Source organism: Balaenoptera borealis (assembly GCF_965194805.1).
Source record: "Balaenoptera borealis genome assembly, chromosome: 11".
Classification (NCBI taxonomy): Eukaryota; Metazoa; Chordata; class Mammalia; order Artiodactyla; family Balaenopteridae; genus Balaenoptera; species Balaenoptera borealis.
Window position 1 is genome coordinate 11,634,650 of NC_138868.1, and position 14,239 is coordinate 11,648,888.

Genomic DNA, 14,239 nt, shown 5'->3' on the forward strand with positions numbered 1-14,239 from the left:
TGAGCTAAAGAGGAGCGGGCCCTGAACACAGGGACCAGAGAGTTGGGAAGTCAAAGGAAGTATTGGTATTTACTTACAAAGTAAGTATTTGGTATTTTTGGATACCAAAAATAGACCAGGGATGACCTTTAAAAGAACAGTCAGGAACATAGGTAAATAAATGAGTTTAAACAACAGTGACTCTCTCCTAATATATACAGGGTTTTGCATATTCCAAGTTTAATGCCATTTTGAGTCTAACAAAACTTTCTCCATAGTTCTTGTCAGAAAGAGTTAGCCAGTCATTCCCAGGAATATGGCAGCTGACATCTAACACCATCCTCTCTTCAATGGCCAGTTCTAGTGCAATCTCCTTTAAGAACGCTATAAGCTTCCACTGAGAAGTATTCTCTGTCTTTTGTGAATCTCGTAGGCCTTAGGCAGAACATTTGATTTGCCACAGTCTTCTGTCTACATTTTTAGTCAGCATGTTATGATCCAATTCTTCTGATAATCCTAATTTCATACAGTGAGTCAAAATGTAGAAATGCTGCTTTATATTACATAGTAATATATACTATACACATCAGACTCTTAGGTTTAGGGATGGGATAAGGCTCAAGAAGAGGTGAGGATTGGGGATACGGTGACTGAATTCGTTTTCAATATCATTTGGTAATAAAAATGAGAAGAATAATTTATATTTTAAAGCATATCAAAATGGCTGCTTCAAAATGTCATGAATTCTATAGCATTGTAATTGCATATTTATGGGATAAGTTAGCTCTTTCTATGGGGCATGTGTTAGTTGTGTACGTGTTTTATTTTCCTTATTAGATTATGAGTGCTTAAACGACAGGAAATCTAAGCTCACAGTTGCTCAGAGAGTTAGTTGATCAAAATTAAGTGTATCGGTCAGGGTCCAAGCGGAAAAGTAGATTTGTTACAGGGATTCGACCTTATGCAATTGTGTGGCCTAGTTCAGCAGTTTCTGTAAGGCTGTTTCTTCCCATCTGGTGCTGAAGACTGAAGTACACAGGGAAGGTAGCTGGGAAAGGAACGTGAGAGGGAGAAAGAACAAGCTGAAACCCACAGTATAAGCTGAGGCTCACGGGGCCGGAGAAACTTTGTCAGTCCTACCGACCCTGACCTTGGTAGAATGGGTGTCCTGCAGAAATCAGGTTCCTTTGTTAAGGAGCCAAACACCCACACCTGGCCCAGGTGACAGACAAGCTGAAGGCAGATCTGGGGAGAGTGAAGCACTTGCCAGCCCAGCCCCTACCTTGGGTCGTGAGGTTAGCTGAAAAATGCCTGCTGCTTCAATTCTGCCCTCCAGGTCCTCCTTAGGAATCTCTCTGTGGCCCACCCTAGCTGGAAATGTACAGAGAAGGGAATTCTGAGAAATGTAGTTCAGTCTAGCTGAGGTGACACTCACCACGTTTGTTGAGATGACAGTGAGTTCTCAATAAATATTTATTGAGCGATTGCATAAGTGAATGACTGCATGGATGAATAAATCAATACTTAGGTTTCCAGACTAGTCACAAAAGTCTATTTCAATTATAATGAAGCCATACTAAGATACCGTTGAATAAAAATCAAGACCAGACTTTGGTAAGGAGAGCCTTTATTTGAAAGGATTATTTCAAGAGTGGGGAAAAGGAGTGCTGTAATAGAAAGAGGGTATTATTTCAACAGGAGAACTCTTAGACCATAACATCTACAAACACCTGAAAGGTCAGGCAGGAAATGGTTATTCTTCTATGGAAAGGAGTAAGCAAGGTTCATGGAGGATCATTCTGAATGCCCGTGTTGGCTCGGGCTGAGGGTAGGTCACAGTGCAGAGCCCTGTGTGGAGGAGAGAAGCTTGATTAATGTGCGCTCAAGCCTATAACTTTTGTTAAGACATCAGAACACTTTGTTCTGATGGCTCAGTGGGGATAAACAGTCAAGCTAACCATTTATGAAGGAAGAGTAAACAGGGCTACAAAGAACCCAGTTCTTCTGCCCATTTTTTAATTGGGTTGTCTGGGGGTGGGGTTGATGTTGAGTTGTATGAGCTGTTCATTTGTTGAAGATTGGGAATTTGAAGGCTTAGTAGCTGGACTTGTCATAGGTAACAGGGGGACATGGTGAGTCTTACTAAGCCAAACGGATGAAGGACAGTTCTTTGCAGGAAGACATTTCAAAAACACAAAGGGGACGGAGAGCTTTCTTTAGCAATTACTGTTTTCCAGGATAACAGGGCTTAGGTGTCTTTGTTTGTCTTGCAGCACTTCTCATCCCTTGGTTTTTGATCCTCTCTTTAGATTCAGGTACCTGCCAAGATGTTCCACTTACAAGGTCCACAACTGCTGCAGATGTTAGAGAAATCCTTGAGGAAGAGCCTCCCTGAGTCCTTAAAGGTGAGAGTGGAACATTCTTAGGGAAAAAAGGACTAGCAACAGCCTAAGAAAAAGGTGGGAAAGAGAACAAGCATTCACTGAGCACCTACTCTGTGCCAGACACTCACTCATCTTGCATCTCATTTAGTTTACATCATCTCTCTGCAAGGCAGGTACATCATGTCTGTAGAACCAAAGAGGAAACGGAGGCTCAGTTATATGACTTGACCAAGATCACAGCAATAGTGAGTGGCAATGCTATGATTTGAATCCACTATGTTCTTTGCTGTGTGATGACCCAAAAACTTTCCCTTGTGCCCTTTCAGCTCTTAGGTTATATAACACTGGAAGTTTGTCCAGAACTGGCAAAGTTAATGTGTAATTTATTCTTCCCAAACAATCAAGTGCCTGATGAAAAGTTAACCATTATGATACTTCTTTGTAATTAATAACTGGTCAATTTCTGTTTTTGTCAAACCCCAAAGGATTATTATGTTTAACTTGGGGTGAGACAGAAATTGTGTTTAAGAAGTGATCTTATACCATAGAGAAGTGTTTTTTCTTGCAATAATATATGTTGCAAAGGGACAAGGCTATTGCTAGACAGTGCCACTGCATTATGATAAAGGCATTAATTCATCAAGGAGACATAAGAAAGGCTGAAATGTATACACCCAACAACAAAGGCTCAAAGTACCTGAGACAAAAACTGATAGAACTGAAAGAAGAAATAGGGAAACACACAGGTATAAAGACTTCAACATTCCTCTCTCAGCAATTTGTAGAATAGGCAGAAAACCTTTAAATATATGTGAACTTATTACATATGAAATACAATGAACCAGCTACTAATTGGCATTTATAGAATACTTCCCTCAACCACAGCAGAGTACATATTATTTTCAATTGCAAGTGGAACATTTACCAAAGTAGACCATAATTTTAAAAATTTTAGAAGAATTGAAATCATACCAAGCATGTCCTTGAACAATATAGAACTAAATTCAAAATTTAAAAAAACCTGAAAGGTGTCTGGGAAATACCTGAATTTCTAGAAATTATACACTTCTAAATAAATCATGCTTAAAAATCACAAGGAAAATTAGGAAGTATTTTAGTTGAATGAAAATAAAAATACAACTTTTGAAAAGTTTTGGGATGCAACTAAAGCAGTGATAACTGGGAAATAGATAGCATTAAGTGCTTATAGTAAAAAAGAATAATGGTCTCAAATCAATGCTTTAAGTTTCTACCTTAAAAACTAGAAAAAAAAGAGTAAATTAACCTCAAAGCAAACACAATTAAGAAAATTATGAAAGATAAGAGCTGAAATCAATAAATTTGAGAGGAGAAAACAATTAAGAAAATCAATAAATCTAGGCTCTGGTTCAGTGAAAAAAACCAATAATGTTGGTAAAGTTCTAACCAAACTGACCAAGAAATAGAAGACACAAATTATAAATATCAGGAATAGAACAGGGAGCATTACTACAAACACAATAGACATTATAAAGATATTAGGATACACTATTTTCAATACTGAGCTCATAAATTTTGCAACGTATGTTCTGTGAAAAGCACAAATTACCAACGGTCACTGAAGAAGAAAAATGCAAACTATATTGTCCTATATCTATTGGAGAAATTGATTTTGTAATTTAAAACATTCCAACAAAGAAGACTCCATGCCCAGATGGTGTCAGTGGCAATTTCTACTACACATGTAAGGAAAAAATAATACCCCTTCTACACAAACTCTTGCAGAATAGAGTAGAGGAGAAAATACTTCCCAAATCATTTTATGAGTCCAGAATTACCCTGATACCAAAATCAGAAGTGGGTACCACAAGAGAAGAAAACTACAGAACAATATCCCTTGTGAACAGAGATTACCCTCAACAAAATACTATCAAGTCAAATCCATCAATATATCGAAAGGATAATACATCATAACCAAGGGGAGTTTATCCTGGAAATGCAAGGCAGGTTCAACATTCAAAAATCAATCAATGTAATTCACCATATCAACAGACTAAAAAAGAAAAACCATATGATCTTCTCTCAATAGATGCAGAAAAAAATATTTGACAAAATGTAATATTCCTCATAGAAATAAAGCTCTCAGCAAACTAGGAATTTCTTCAACCTGATAAAAAGCATACTGGAAAAATCTACATCTATCATCATACTAAATAGTGAAAGAGTGAATGTTCCTCCTAAGATCGGTAACAAGGCAAAGATATTCATTCTCACATTTCTATTCAACATGGTACTGGATATCTTAGTCAGTACAATAAGGCAGGAAAAAGAAATAAAAGACATATGTATTGGAAAGAAATAAATTAGTGTTTATTCACAGACGGTATGATTGTGTAATGTAAAAAACCCTAAGGAATCTACCAAAAAGCAACCCTAAAAAGCTCCTAGATATATAACTAAGTTTAGCAAAGGCTTTAAGGTGAATATCTATAATACAAAAATTGTTTTTCTATGTGCTAGCAATGAACAATTGGAATTAAAAATTAAAAATCAATACCTTTATAAGCACCCCTCCCAAAAAACCAACAAGAGACAACAACAACAAAAAACCTTAGGTATAAACTGTTAATTTACAAGGCTTGTCTCTAAAATAAATCTCATTTTCTTTTGTTGATGAATCACAGCTCTGGACTTCTCAGGGCAGCATGAATATGATGTATAATTCAGTATGGTTAATTACACTGATCATGCTGATGGGAAACCTGGAAGGAATAGCATCATATTACACATTTTTTTACCTTTTCCTGGTGCTCTGACACCTTGTATAGGGATCGTGTGTAGACTCAGCCATGAGTGCTTAGTGTAGCCCAGAGACGCTGATCCTTCTGACTGAGGTAGGGTAGGGAACTGTCGAAAGGAACAAGGTCAGTCTGACCCCACAAATTCATTGTTTTCTGGGTAACACTGCAAAAATTAAACATCTCTAAGTCTCAGTGCTCTTGCATGTAAAATGAGTAAAACCGGAAAGTAAATACTCTCGGGAGACATTCCTCAACCTTAAACAGGGTTATGATTACCTTGCGGAGCTGTTGGGAGGATTAAATAAAATATGATAAAATTTATAGCCAACACTTCTGGAACACTTACCAAATATCAGGAACTACACAAAGTGCTCGACATGAACTCAAAAGTCTAACTCAAAAGTCTTCTGTATTTTTTTGAGGAGGGGGAGTTACTAAATCAGTTAGGTGCTCTGTGGACTGAGATATTTTTATCTTGAGTGGCTGCTTTGAAAAGTTTTCCAGGTTAAATTGTTTTCTTCCATCTCTATAGGGTAGATCTCTGATGTTTGAATTGTTATTTACTTCTTGTGTTAAGTGGATCCCAACTTTTTGGAAAAAATTCTTGGCACTACTAGCCTTAGCCAGCTCTCTTGCGAGGCAAAGTAACCCACAATATGAGATCCTCGGTTTTAATGAGTAAATAATGGTTCTTTTCCTCTCTACTCAGTTGATTCTTTGATGACATAGTTTTTTTCCCATAAGCAGAAATCTAGAATATTTGTAGGAATGGTTCTTGTTACAAACGTATGACCTAAAACTCATTCTCATTCAATATTCACTAAAGTCTCAAGTGAGAGAAAAATTCGGGTATCATGGCCTGAGGACGGCCCATCTCTTTCTCAAAGTAGTGGAAACTGTTATAAATAGGTTTATCTCACATGTTAACCCCAATTCATTCAATTTGTAGTGGCTGCCTTCATCACTGTGTTCAGGCTTAGTGTTGCTACCATGTGCACAGAAATGTGATATATAAATGTCACTGGTTCCACACTCCAATGTTTAAAAAATGTATTTTTATTATTTTTTATTTTCCCTAAAACTGCATTTAATTTCTATATTGAGCCCCTGCTGATGGCAGAAATTTAATAATTTTATTAAAAAACAGTAAAGTCAAAGTTTGCCTCCCCCTCTTTCCCCTTAGTCTGACATAAACATTTCATGGCAAAGGTAGGGAGGCACAGGGTGAGGTGTGGTCCTTTGTCACTGAAATGTTCACCATTCCATTGGTCCCTGGTCTTTGGCATCCTTCCATACCATCTGCTGAGGCCTCATGTTTCCAATGCATTTAGGTCCTGAGGTCTGCCCTAGTATGTACTACTGTTTTTCCCCTCCCCACAACCGCAGGGTCCATTCTAGTTTGGAGAATCTCTCTTTCTCAGCCTCTTCAGTGTTTTGAGGGCACCAATGTTTGAACCGATGCTTGTAGTAAAGATTAAACAGATTGCCCAATATGTGATGTTCTTGGACCTTGGTCACCAAAGCTTGTGTTCTTAATACTATGCTCTGTCTCTACTTATTAAGTAGGCAGGAGTTCATTTAACCTTTCTGGAAGGTAATTTGGAGTTGTGTGTAAGAAAGAAAATCTTTAAACTGCAGTTGACGTTTGATCTAGAAATTCCCCTTCTAGAATTTGTAATATCAGGCATATTTGCAAAGATTTATGCAAAAAAAAAAGTTCATTGAAGAAAAAACTGTTAAAAATTAGAAAACACTGAAATGACCAGCAATAAGAGATAGTAAAATTGAATTAGAGTCCTTCCATATAATGGCTATTATGCTGTCATTAAAAATGACTATGTAGATTTGTGTTTACTGACATGGAAATACGCTCATAGTATAGTGTGTATGTGTATGTATGGGGGGGAATAGATGTTAAATTAATATGTATTAGGTAATTTCATGTTTAAAAACTATGTGTAAATAAACGGAATAAAATGGAAAGAGAACACTAAATTCTACAATGTGATAGTAGATGATTTTTAATTTATTCATTTTATTTATCTGGATTTTAAAATATAGTCATATAATATTCTCATTGTTTGACCCCAAAATCTATTTCCATTTGGAGTAATAAAGTAGAACCTGAAGATTGAACTGAATGCCCTATTAGGTACTTACCCTCATTTCATAGAAACAGACTTTGAACTGATCAAACGCAAGGCACTTTGCCATCCCTTCCTAATAAGCTGACCTTCTCTCACTTTGTCGGGATACTGCAGGTTTATGGGACTGTCTTCCACATGAACCAGGGAAACCCTTTCAAGCTAAAGGCCCTGGTGGACAGGTGGCCTGATTTCAATACAGTGGTTATCCGCCCTCAGGAGCAGGTAAGGTGCCAGATGTGGAATGAATATGCATCTATGTTTGCATTTGCTATGAACCTACCATGTACCTTGCAATGTGGTAGACCCTGGGGATACCAAAATGAATTGCAGTGATAGTGAACAAGTCCTTGTCCTCAAGAACTTCACAGCCTGGAGGGAAACACAGACAAGCAGATAAATTACAACATGCTTTGAAAATGTACAAAAACATACGAGATACAGAAGTAGCACTGACCAAGAGATGATTGAAACTATGGATGTCAGGGGATGCAGGGAGAGGATTAGAGAGCTTTCATGACAGACATTTCACCAAAACTGAATTTTGAAGAATAATAGGTTTTTGACAGGTTGACAAGAGCAGAGATTGCATTCTAAGCAGAGAAAATAACACCCAAAAATATGTGAAGTTAAACATGAATAATGTTAAGGAAATATAAAGAACAAATTACAATGCTTGTATTTGGGAATATATTTTCAGTACCAGACTTTTAAAAATCACTCAAACTAAGTGGTTAATCTGTTTCAAATATAAATATGTTCGCAAGCATATTGCAAATATAAAATAAAAATTCATCTCATCGTATTTTGATATAAATTATTTACAAGTAAAATTTAAATGTATAGTGACTTTAAAAAAGCAAATTAAACAGAATACAAAAGTAAAGATAATTTAATTATTGAAATCTAAAAATGGAATAATATTCGCTTTTATATGCAACCTTTAAAACAGAGATTGTGGGACTTCCCTGGTGGTGCAGTGGTTAAGAATCCACCTGCCAATGGCAGGGGACACGGGTTCGAGCCCTGGTCCAGGAAGATCCCACATGCTGCGGAGCAACTAAGCCCGTGCGCCACAACTACTGAGCCTGTGCTCTAGAGCCCATGAGCCACAACTACTGAGCCCTCATGCCACAACTACTGAAGCCCGCGCACCTAGAGCTCGTGCTCCTTAACAAGAGAAGCCACCACAATAAGAAGTCTGCGCACCACAATGAAGAGTAGCCCTCGCTCGCTGCAACTAGAGAAAAGCCTGCGCACAGCAGCAAAGACCCAATGCAGCCAAAAATAAATAAATTAATTAATTTAAAAAAAAACAAAACAAAACAGAGATTGTTGGTGGTATTAATGCTGAGGGCATTTCTGTACAACAGCTTCCAGCTGTTCTACCCTTGTTGGGTAGTTGTTCTCTCCTTCCTTTGCCTTCAAAATAAATCTCATCCTTTATTTGTTAATTTTGAGGAGATGTTGTTGAGCAAATTTTGCATTTCAGTTTTGTTGGGAATATGAATTATTTTTTAAACAATAGTGCATTGTGGTTTACATTTTAAAGACATCATGTGTCTTCACTCTGTATAGCTTTATCACATGTGAGAATTCTAATACAAAGTTACCTGTGTCAATTTCAATATTGTCTTCATAATCCATTTGTTCTGAGACTCTTTGAAACAGAGTAACATTTACTCTTGTAATGGAAACTTGTCTTTGACAAAAATTCCTTCCTTCTCCTGAGGATTACAGAATTACTGAAGAATGCTTTGTAAACTGGTATGTGTTTGGCTGATTTGAAATTGTAATGTAACATATAAATACCTAGTTCATCAAGTTTTTCTTACTCATAAGTGGAATAATTCATTAAATCCTTTACTTAGTCTTATGATATAAATGATTCAGGAATGATGATAGTACATCAAGAAGAATATCAATATTTAGGTTTGTAAAATATCACTGTATAATGAAATACCAAGCACAAGTATTCCAATCACTGGGTATAATCAATTTGATTTATTTATATTACCCAACCAAACAGGAGATGGCAGATGACTTTGATCACTACACCAACAGCTACCAAATCTATTCTAAGGACCTCAAGAACTGTCAAGACTCCCTTAGCACATCAGACGTCATCAACTGGAAACAACATTTGCAGATCCAAAGTATGGAAGGGATCTGGGATGTGTGATGGCTGCTAGGACTGCTTATATCTATATACCTGTAGGGCCGCTTTTTATCCTGAGTACATTCCCCTACAACCTTTATTTCCTTTTACCAAACTCCAGACACTCAGCTGATGTTCATTCCCTATATCAGCTGCCACCATCTCTTCAGTGGAGTTGAATTCAAACATTGCAAACTCTAAGGTTCTTTTAAGAACGTGTGAGTGATGCAAGTTCTCGTTACCGGAGGATTCATGATATATTTTTCAGACATATTCAGGATCCCTTAGGGTGATTGGATGTGACAGCAGAGCTCCCCCTCTGGCCTTCCATTCCTAGAATTAGAATGATAAGTCCTTGTGCCACTGAGCACCACCCCAGTCACAAGAACACCTGTCATTGTTGGAGTCAGACTCCCTTGGGTGACATCCTTGCTCTGCCTGTTACTTGTTTTGTGATCTTGAGCAAGTGTTGTAACTTAACTATTATTCAGTTCCCTCACATATAAAAAATGAAGATAATAAAAGTACCTAAAACATAAGGTTAATGTAAGCATTAAATGTGGTATCAGACCAATACCTGGGCATGTAGTATGTGAACATGCAAGGTTGCCTACTGTTTTCTAAATACCAATTCTCCTCGATTTCACAGTACTATAGTCAGGATTTCTAGTATCTCTGTATTGCAGAAGAGAAAACATGCTTAGGTAGTGACATGGCCATGGTCACATGGTCATTTGAAATAGCAGAGGCAACATTGTCTGACTTTAAGTCCTGCATAGCTTCTGTTGGGAAGCTTCGTGAAGCATCTAAATGGACAATTGCTTCTCTCCTAACTTTATCCCTCTCTAGGTTCACAGTCCAGTCTGGATGAGGTGATACGGAATCTTGCAACCACTAAATTCGTTAAGGTCAAGCAAACACAATGCATTCTCTATATGATGTCTGAGACAGCGAGGAAACTTCTTCCTTCCCTGCCGGAGACAAAGAACTTACCTGCTGGATATGGCAGACCCAAAGCCATGTGAGTTTGAAAAAAGACACTCTGCACTATTCACATCTTTCACTATTGAAGTAGCCTCCCAACTTCTCTCCTTATATTCACTCTTGTCTCCCTACAATCCATTTCCAGGGTGATTGCTTTTAGTATGTAATGTGGATTATGTCCATTCACCCGCAAAGAAGCCATTGAGGTTTCTCAGCATACTTTTAATAAAACCAAACTCCTTCATGGACTTTCAAGGTCCTGTAAGACCTGGAACCCATCACCTTTTGGACTTCATTCTGTCCCTCTAGCTAACTCCCACCAGCAGCTCTGGCCATCTTTCTGCAGCTCGATCTCATACATTCATACATGTATTTGCACTTTGTCTGCCTACAATGTCCTTTCCTCTGATCTTCATATATTTGCCTCTTTCTTGCCATTCATACTCTCAAATGTAATTTCCTCAGAGAGTTCTTCTCAGAGAACCCTGTCTAAAACCACCGCTTCCCATAAGTCTTCAACTGCAAAACCCAATTTTTATTCTTTATTGCATTTATCATTATCTGAAATCAGCCTGTTTGTGTATGTATTGACCTGTTTGTTCTTTGACCCTCTCCCCTACAACATTTCAAACTCCACAAGTGCAGCGACCTTCTTTATGTTGTTCACTGATAGATCCTCAATAACCAGACTGAACACATAGCAGATGCTTGAAAAATACGCATTTAATGAATTCACAGAGCAAAAGTTTTCCAGTAAAAAGAATTTAAACAGGGGGCTTCCCTGGTGGCACAGTGGTTAAGAATCCGCCTGCCAATGCAGGGGACACGGGTTCGAGCCCTGGTCTGGGAAGATCCCACATGCCGCGGAGCAGCTGGGCCCATGAGCCACAATTACTGAGCCTGTGCGTCTGGAGCCTGTGCTCCGCAGCAAGAGAGGCTGCGATAGTGAGAGGCCTGCGCACTGCGATGAAGAGTGGCCCCCACTTGCCACAACTGGAGAAAGCCCTCGCACAGAAACGAGGACCCAACACAGCCATAAATAAATAAATAAATAAAATTTAAGAAAATATATAAAAAGTGAAAAAGGCAGATGTTTAAAAAAAAAAAAAGAATTTAAACAAATTATATATTTTCCCCCATTGATGTCCAGTCTAACACTGAATAGAACTGAACACTGATGGTGCAGATTTGAGCTGGAGATGCCCAATCCTATGACCCTCTGTGTGTTAATATACCTGGAAAAGCTTTATTCACATTTGTATCACACATGACACCTGAAAAGCACCTGCACATCTATAATCTCATTTGATTCTCCTGTCCACCCCATGAGCTAGACAAGGTAGAAGATATTATCCCTAGTTTCCTGACAGAAAATAGGCTCAGATAATGAAACAGCTTGTTCAGGTCACATGGATGGTTAAGGGCATAATGGGCTTGAGTCTAGATCTCCTAGTTCCACATGGTGGGCTCTTTCTAGGACACCCCCCGAAGCCTCTTTACAGCCTGCAGATACCTTCAGATTCAGTGTTCTGTACTTCGGGGGTCGCCTGCATGCCACATCACTCCCCCTCTCTGGACTTCAGTTCCCACAGTGGCCAAGGACCCTCTGACGCCAACATTCTAAGATTCCATGATTCTATGCTCTGGCTTTATATACAGCTTACTAGCATGTGCTTTGGGGCACTTGCCTATTTTCTGTTTACCTATTTTTCTTATCTGTAAAATGGGGGTGATATCAATTCCCTCATATTAAGGGGAGAGTCACTGCATTGCTGAAAGGACCGATACTTAATTTTTATGTACTTCTTATTGTTTATGGGCACAAGTCCTAGGTACTCATGTAATTGCTCTTATATCAGTATTTGAGGAAGGTACTATTAACATCCCCACTTTATAAAGAAGAAATGGAGGCAGAGAGACATTATGTTGCCTGCTCGAGATCACACAACTAGCCAGATTATGAATCCCGGTGGTCTGGTTGCAGAATCTATACCTTTACCTGTGCTCTCATTTGCATTGTCTGAAGACAATTTGGGGGCAAACAAATATAATACTCCACAGTATGTGTGATTTATGGACTGTTCTTTTTCCTTCTTCTCAATAGTAACCAAGAGATGTTTAAACTCTCATCCCTGGATCCTATCCATGCTGCCATGGTGAATAAATTCTGGCATTTCGGTGGCAATGAGAGGAGCCAGCGATTCATCGAGCGCTGTATCCGGACCTTCCCCACCTTCTGCCTGCTGGGGCCTGAGGGGACCCCTGTGTCCTGGTCCCTGATGGACCAGACAGGAGAGGTGCGGATGGGGGCCACCCTGCCTGAGTACCGGGGCCAGGGTCTCGTCTCCCATATGTTGTTTGTCCACGCCCACACTCTGGACAAACTCGGCTTCCCCGTATATAACCATACAGACAGAGCCAACAAAATCGTACAGAAAATTAGTCACAATCTGCAACATATCCCCATGCCCTGTGATTGGAACCAGTGGAACTGTGTGCCTCTGTGAAGCAGCCACGAACCCAAGACAGTGCTGGGTGGGCTGGTCATGTGGCAAGAGATGCTGAGCAGGGGGCAGAAAGAAAGAATAAACTGTAATCAGCAGTAAAGCAGTGTGTGTTGTTTGGGCTCTGGGGAAGCAGCGTGAGTGGTCAACAGAACCACCAGAGTCCCTACTCCCAAATCACTCATGAATTTCCCTTTGGGTCCAGCAGACCTTCCTATTTCCTTCACGTTCCAACCCTGGCAACCACCATTCTATTCTGTGTTTCTGTGAGTTCAACTTTTTTTTTTTTGAAGATCCCACGTATAAGTGATATCATGCAGGATTTCTGTTTCTGTCTGGTTTATTTTACTGGTTCACAATTTTCTTCTAATACATATGGCCAGTAAGGAAACTATCCATAATCAATAAGGAATAAATGCAACCCACTGTTCTAGTGGTGCCATTATTCTTCTTTCCAGCACCATCACATCTATCTCTATTTAGAACGTGTACAAGGAATGCAGAGCAAGACAACTTAAGTCCTATAGCTTGTCATATCACAACAGCAGGACAATTTAACATCTTGTTTTCCAGAAACAGTACACATGCAAAAAGAAAATTGTTATTTAACAATAACTGTTAAAATGTATGTGGCAGAGATACTTTAAATTTGAGGTAAATCAGGAAAAATCTATAAAATTGGATCAAATTTGTGGGATTTTTATCACACATAACATTTGTACATTCTGTGAACTAGGTTAAATCTATAAATATTGAATATGACTTTTTTTTCTAAATTGACAAGATTAAAAAAATTGGCATGTTATCAACTTGTTTCAAGTTGCAGGATGAATATGAATTACTTGTATTACAAGTATGTATTACTTGTATTACAAGACTACTCTAGGTAGAAAGGGATACTTCAAATGTAATGTTCTTTTGTGTGTAAAGAGGAGTTTTACAATTAATATCAGCCATTATTCTCATACCAAGCTGTAGGACATTTTATACAATTTAATAAAGGAATTTACATATTGAAAACCCTCCAACTAACATTGTATGCTATGCACTAATGTGCTGTGCGGTTTCAGAAAATTAAAGCTTCGAAAATGTTCAGGAAGACGACTTTACTCTCAACTTTCTCTTGTAGTACAATCCACCCTTCTAAGAGTTCAGAAAGGAAACAAAAAAAATGTTGCATTGTCATCAAATAAATTTTTAAGATAATGAATTTTTTGTCTTCCTCAAAAAGGAATTTGAGAATAGGATATAATAGTGCATTGTGTACTAATCTATAGTGGTATGTATCTATATATTTATGTATATA

At 38.3% G+C, this 14,239-nt stretch overlaps 1 protein-coding gene across 3 annotated transcripts; it reads left to right on the forward strand.

Annotated features, from left to right (window-relative positions):
• Positions 1-1,647: 1,647 nt before the first annotated feature.
• Positions 1,648-13,036, forward strand: LOC309605391 (glycine N-phenylacetyltransferase). Of its 3 annotated transcripts, none has more exons than XM_082341239.1 (6): positions 1,648-1,855; positions 2,289-2,384; positions 7,405-7,512; positions 9,317-9,443; positions 10,295-10,466; positions 12,534-13,036. In XM_082341239.1, the coding sequence occupies exons 1-6, from the start codon at positions 1,766-1,768 to the stop codon at positions 12,934-12,936; spliced, it is 996 nt and encodes a 331-aa protein (XP_082197365.1). In that variant the 5' UTR covers positions 1,648-1,765; the 3' UTR covers positions 12,937-13,036. The 3 variants fall into 3 exon arrangements, with proteins under 3 accessions (XP_082197365.1, XP_082197366.1, XP_082197367.1); XM_082341240.1 differs by having other exon boundaries at positions 1,650-1,807; XM_082341241.1 differs by lacking the exon at positions 1,648-1,855 and adding an exon at positions 1,908-2,111.
• The last annotated feature ends 1,203 nt before the right edge of the window (positions 13,037-14,239 follow it).

Coding starts and splice junctions, on each gene's coding strand:
- LOC309605391 (XM_082341239.1), top strand. CDS start 1,766: ATGGAGGATCATTCTGAATGCCCGTGTTGGCTCGGGCTGAGGGTAGGT. Junction 9,444..10,294: donor ACAACATTTGCAGATCCAAA/GTATGGAAGGGA, acceptor ATCCCTCTCTAG/GTTCACAGTCCAGTCTGGAT. Junction 10,467..12,533: donor TATGGCAGACCCAAAGCCAT/GTGAGTTTGAAA, acceptor TCTTCTCAATAG/TAACCAAGAGATGTTTAAAC.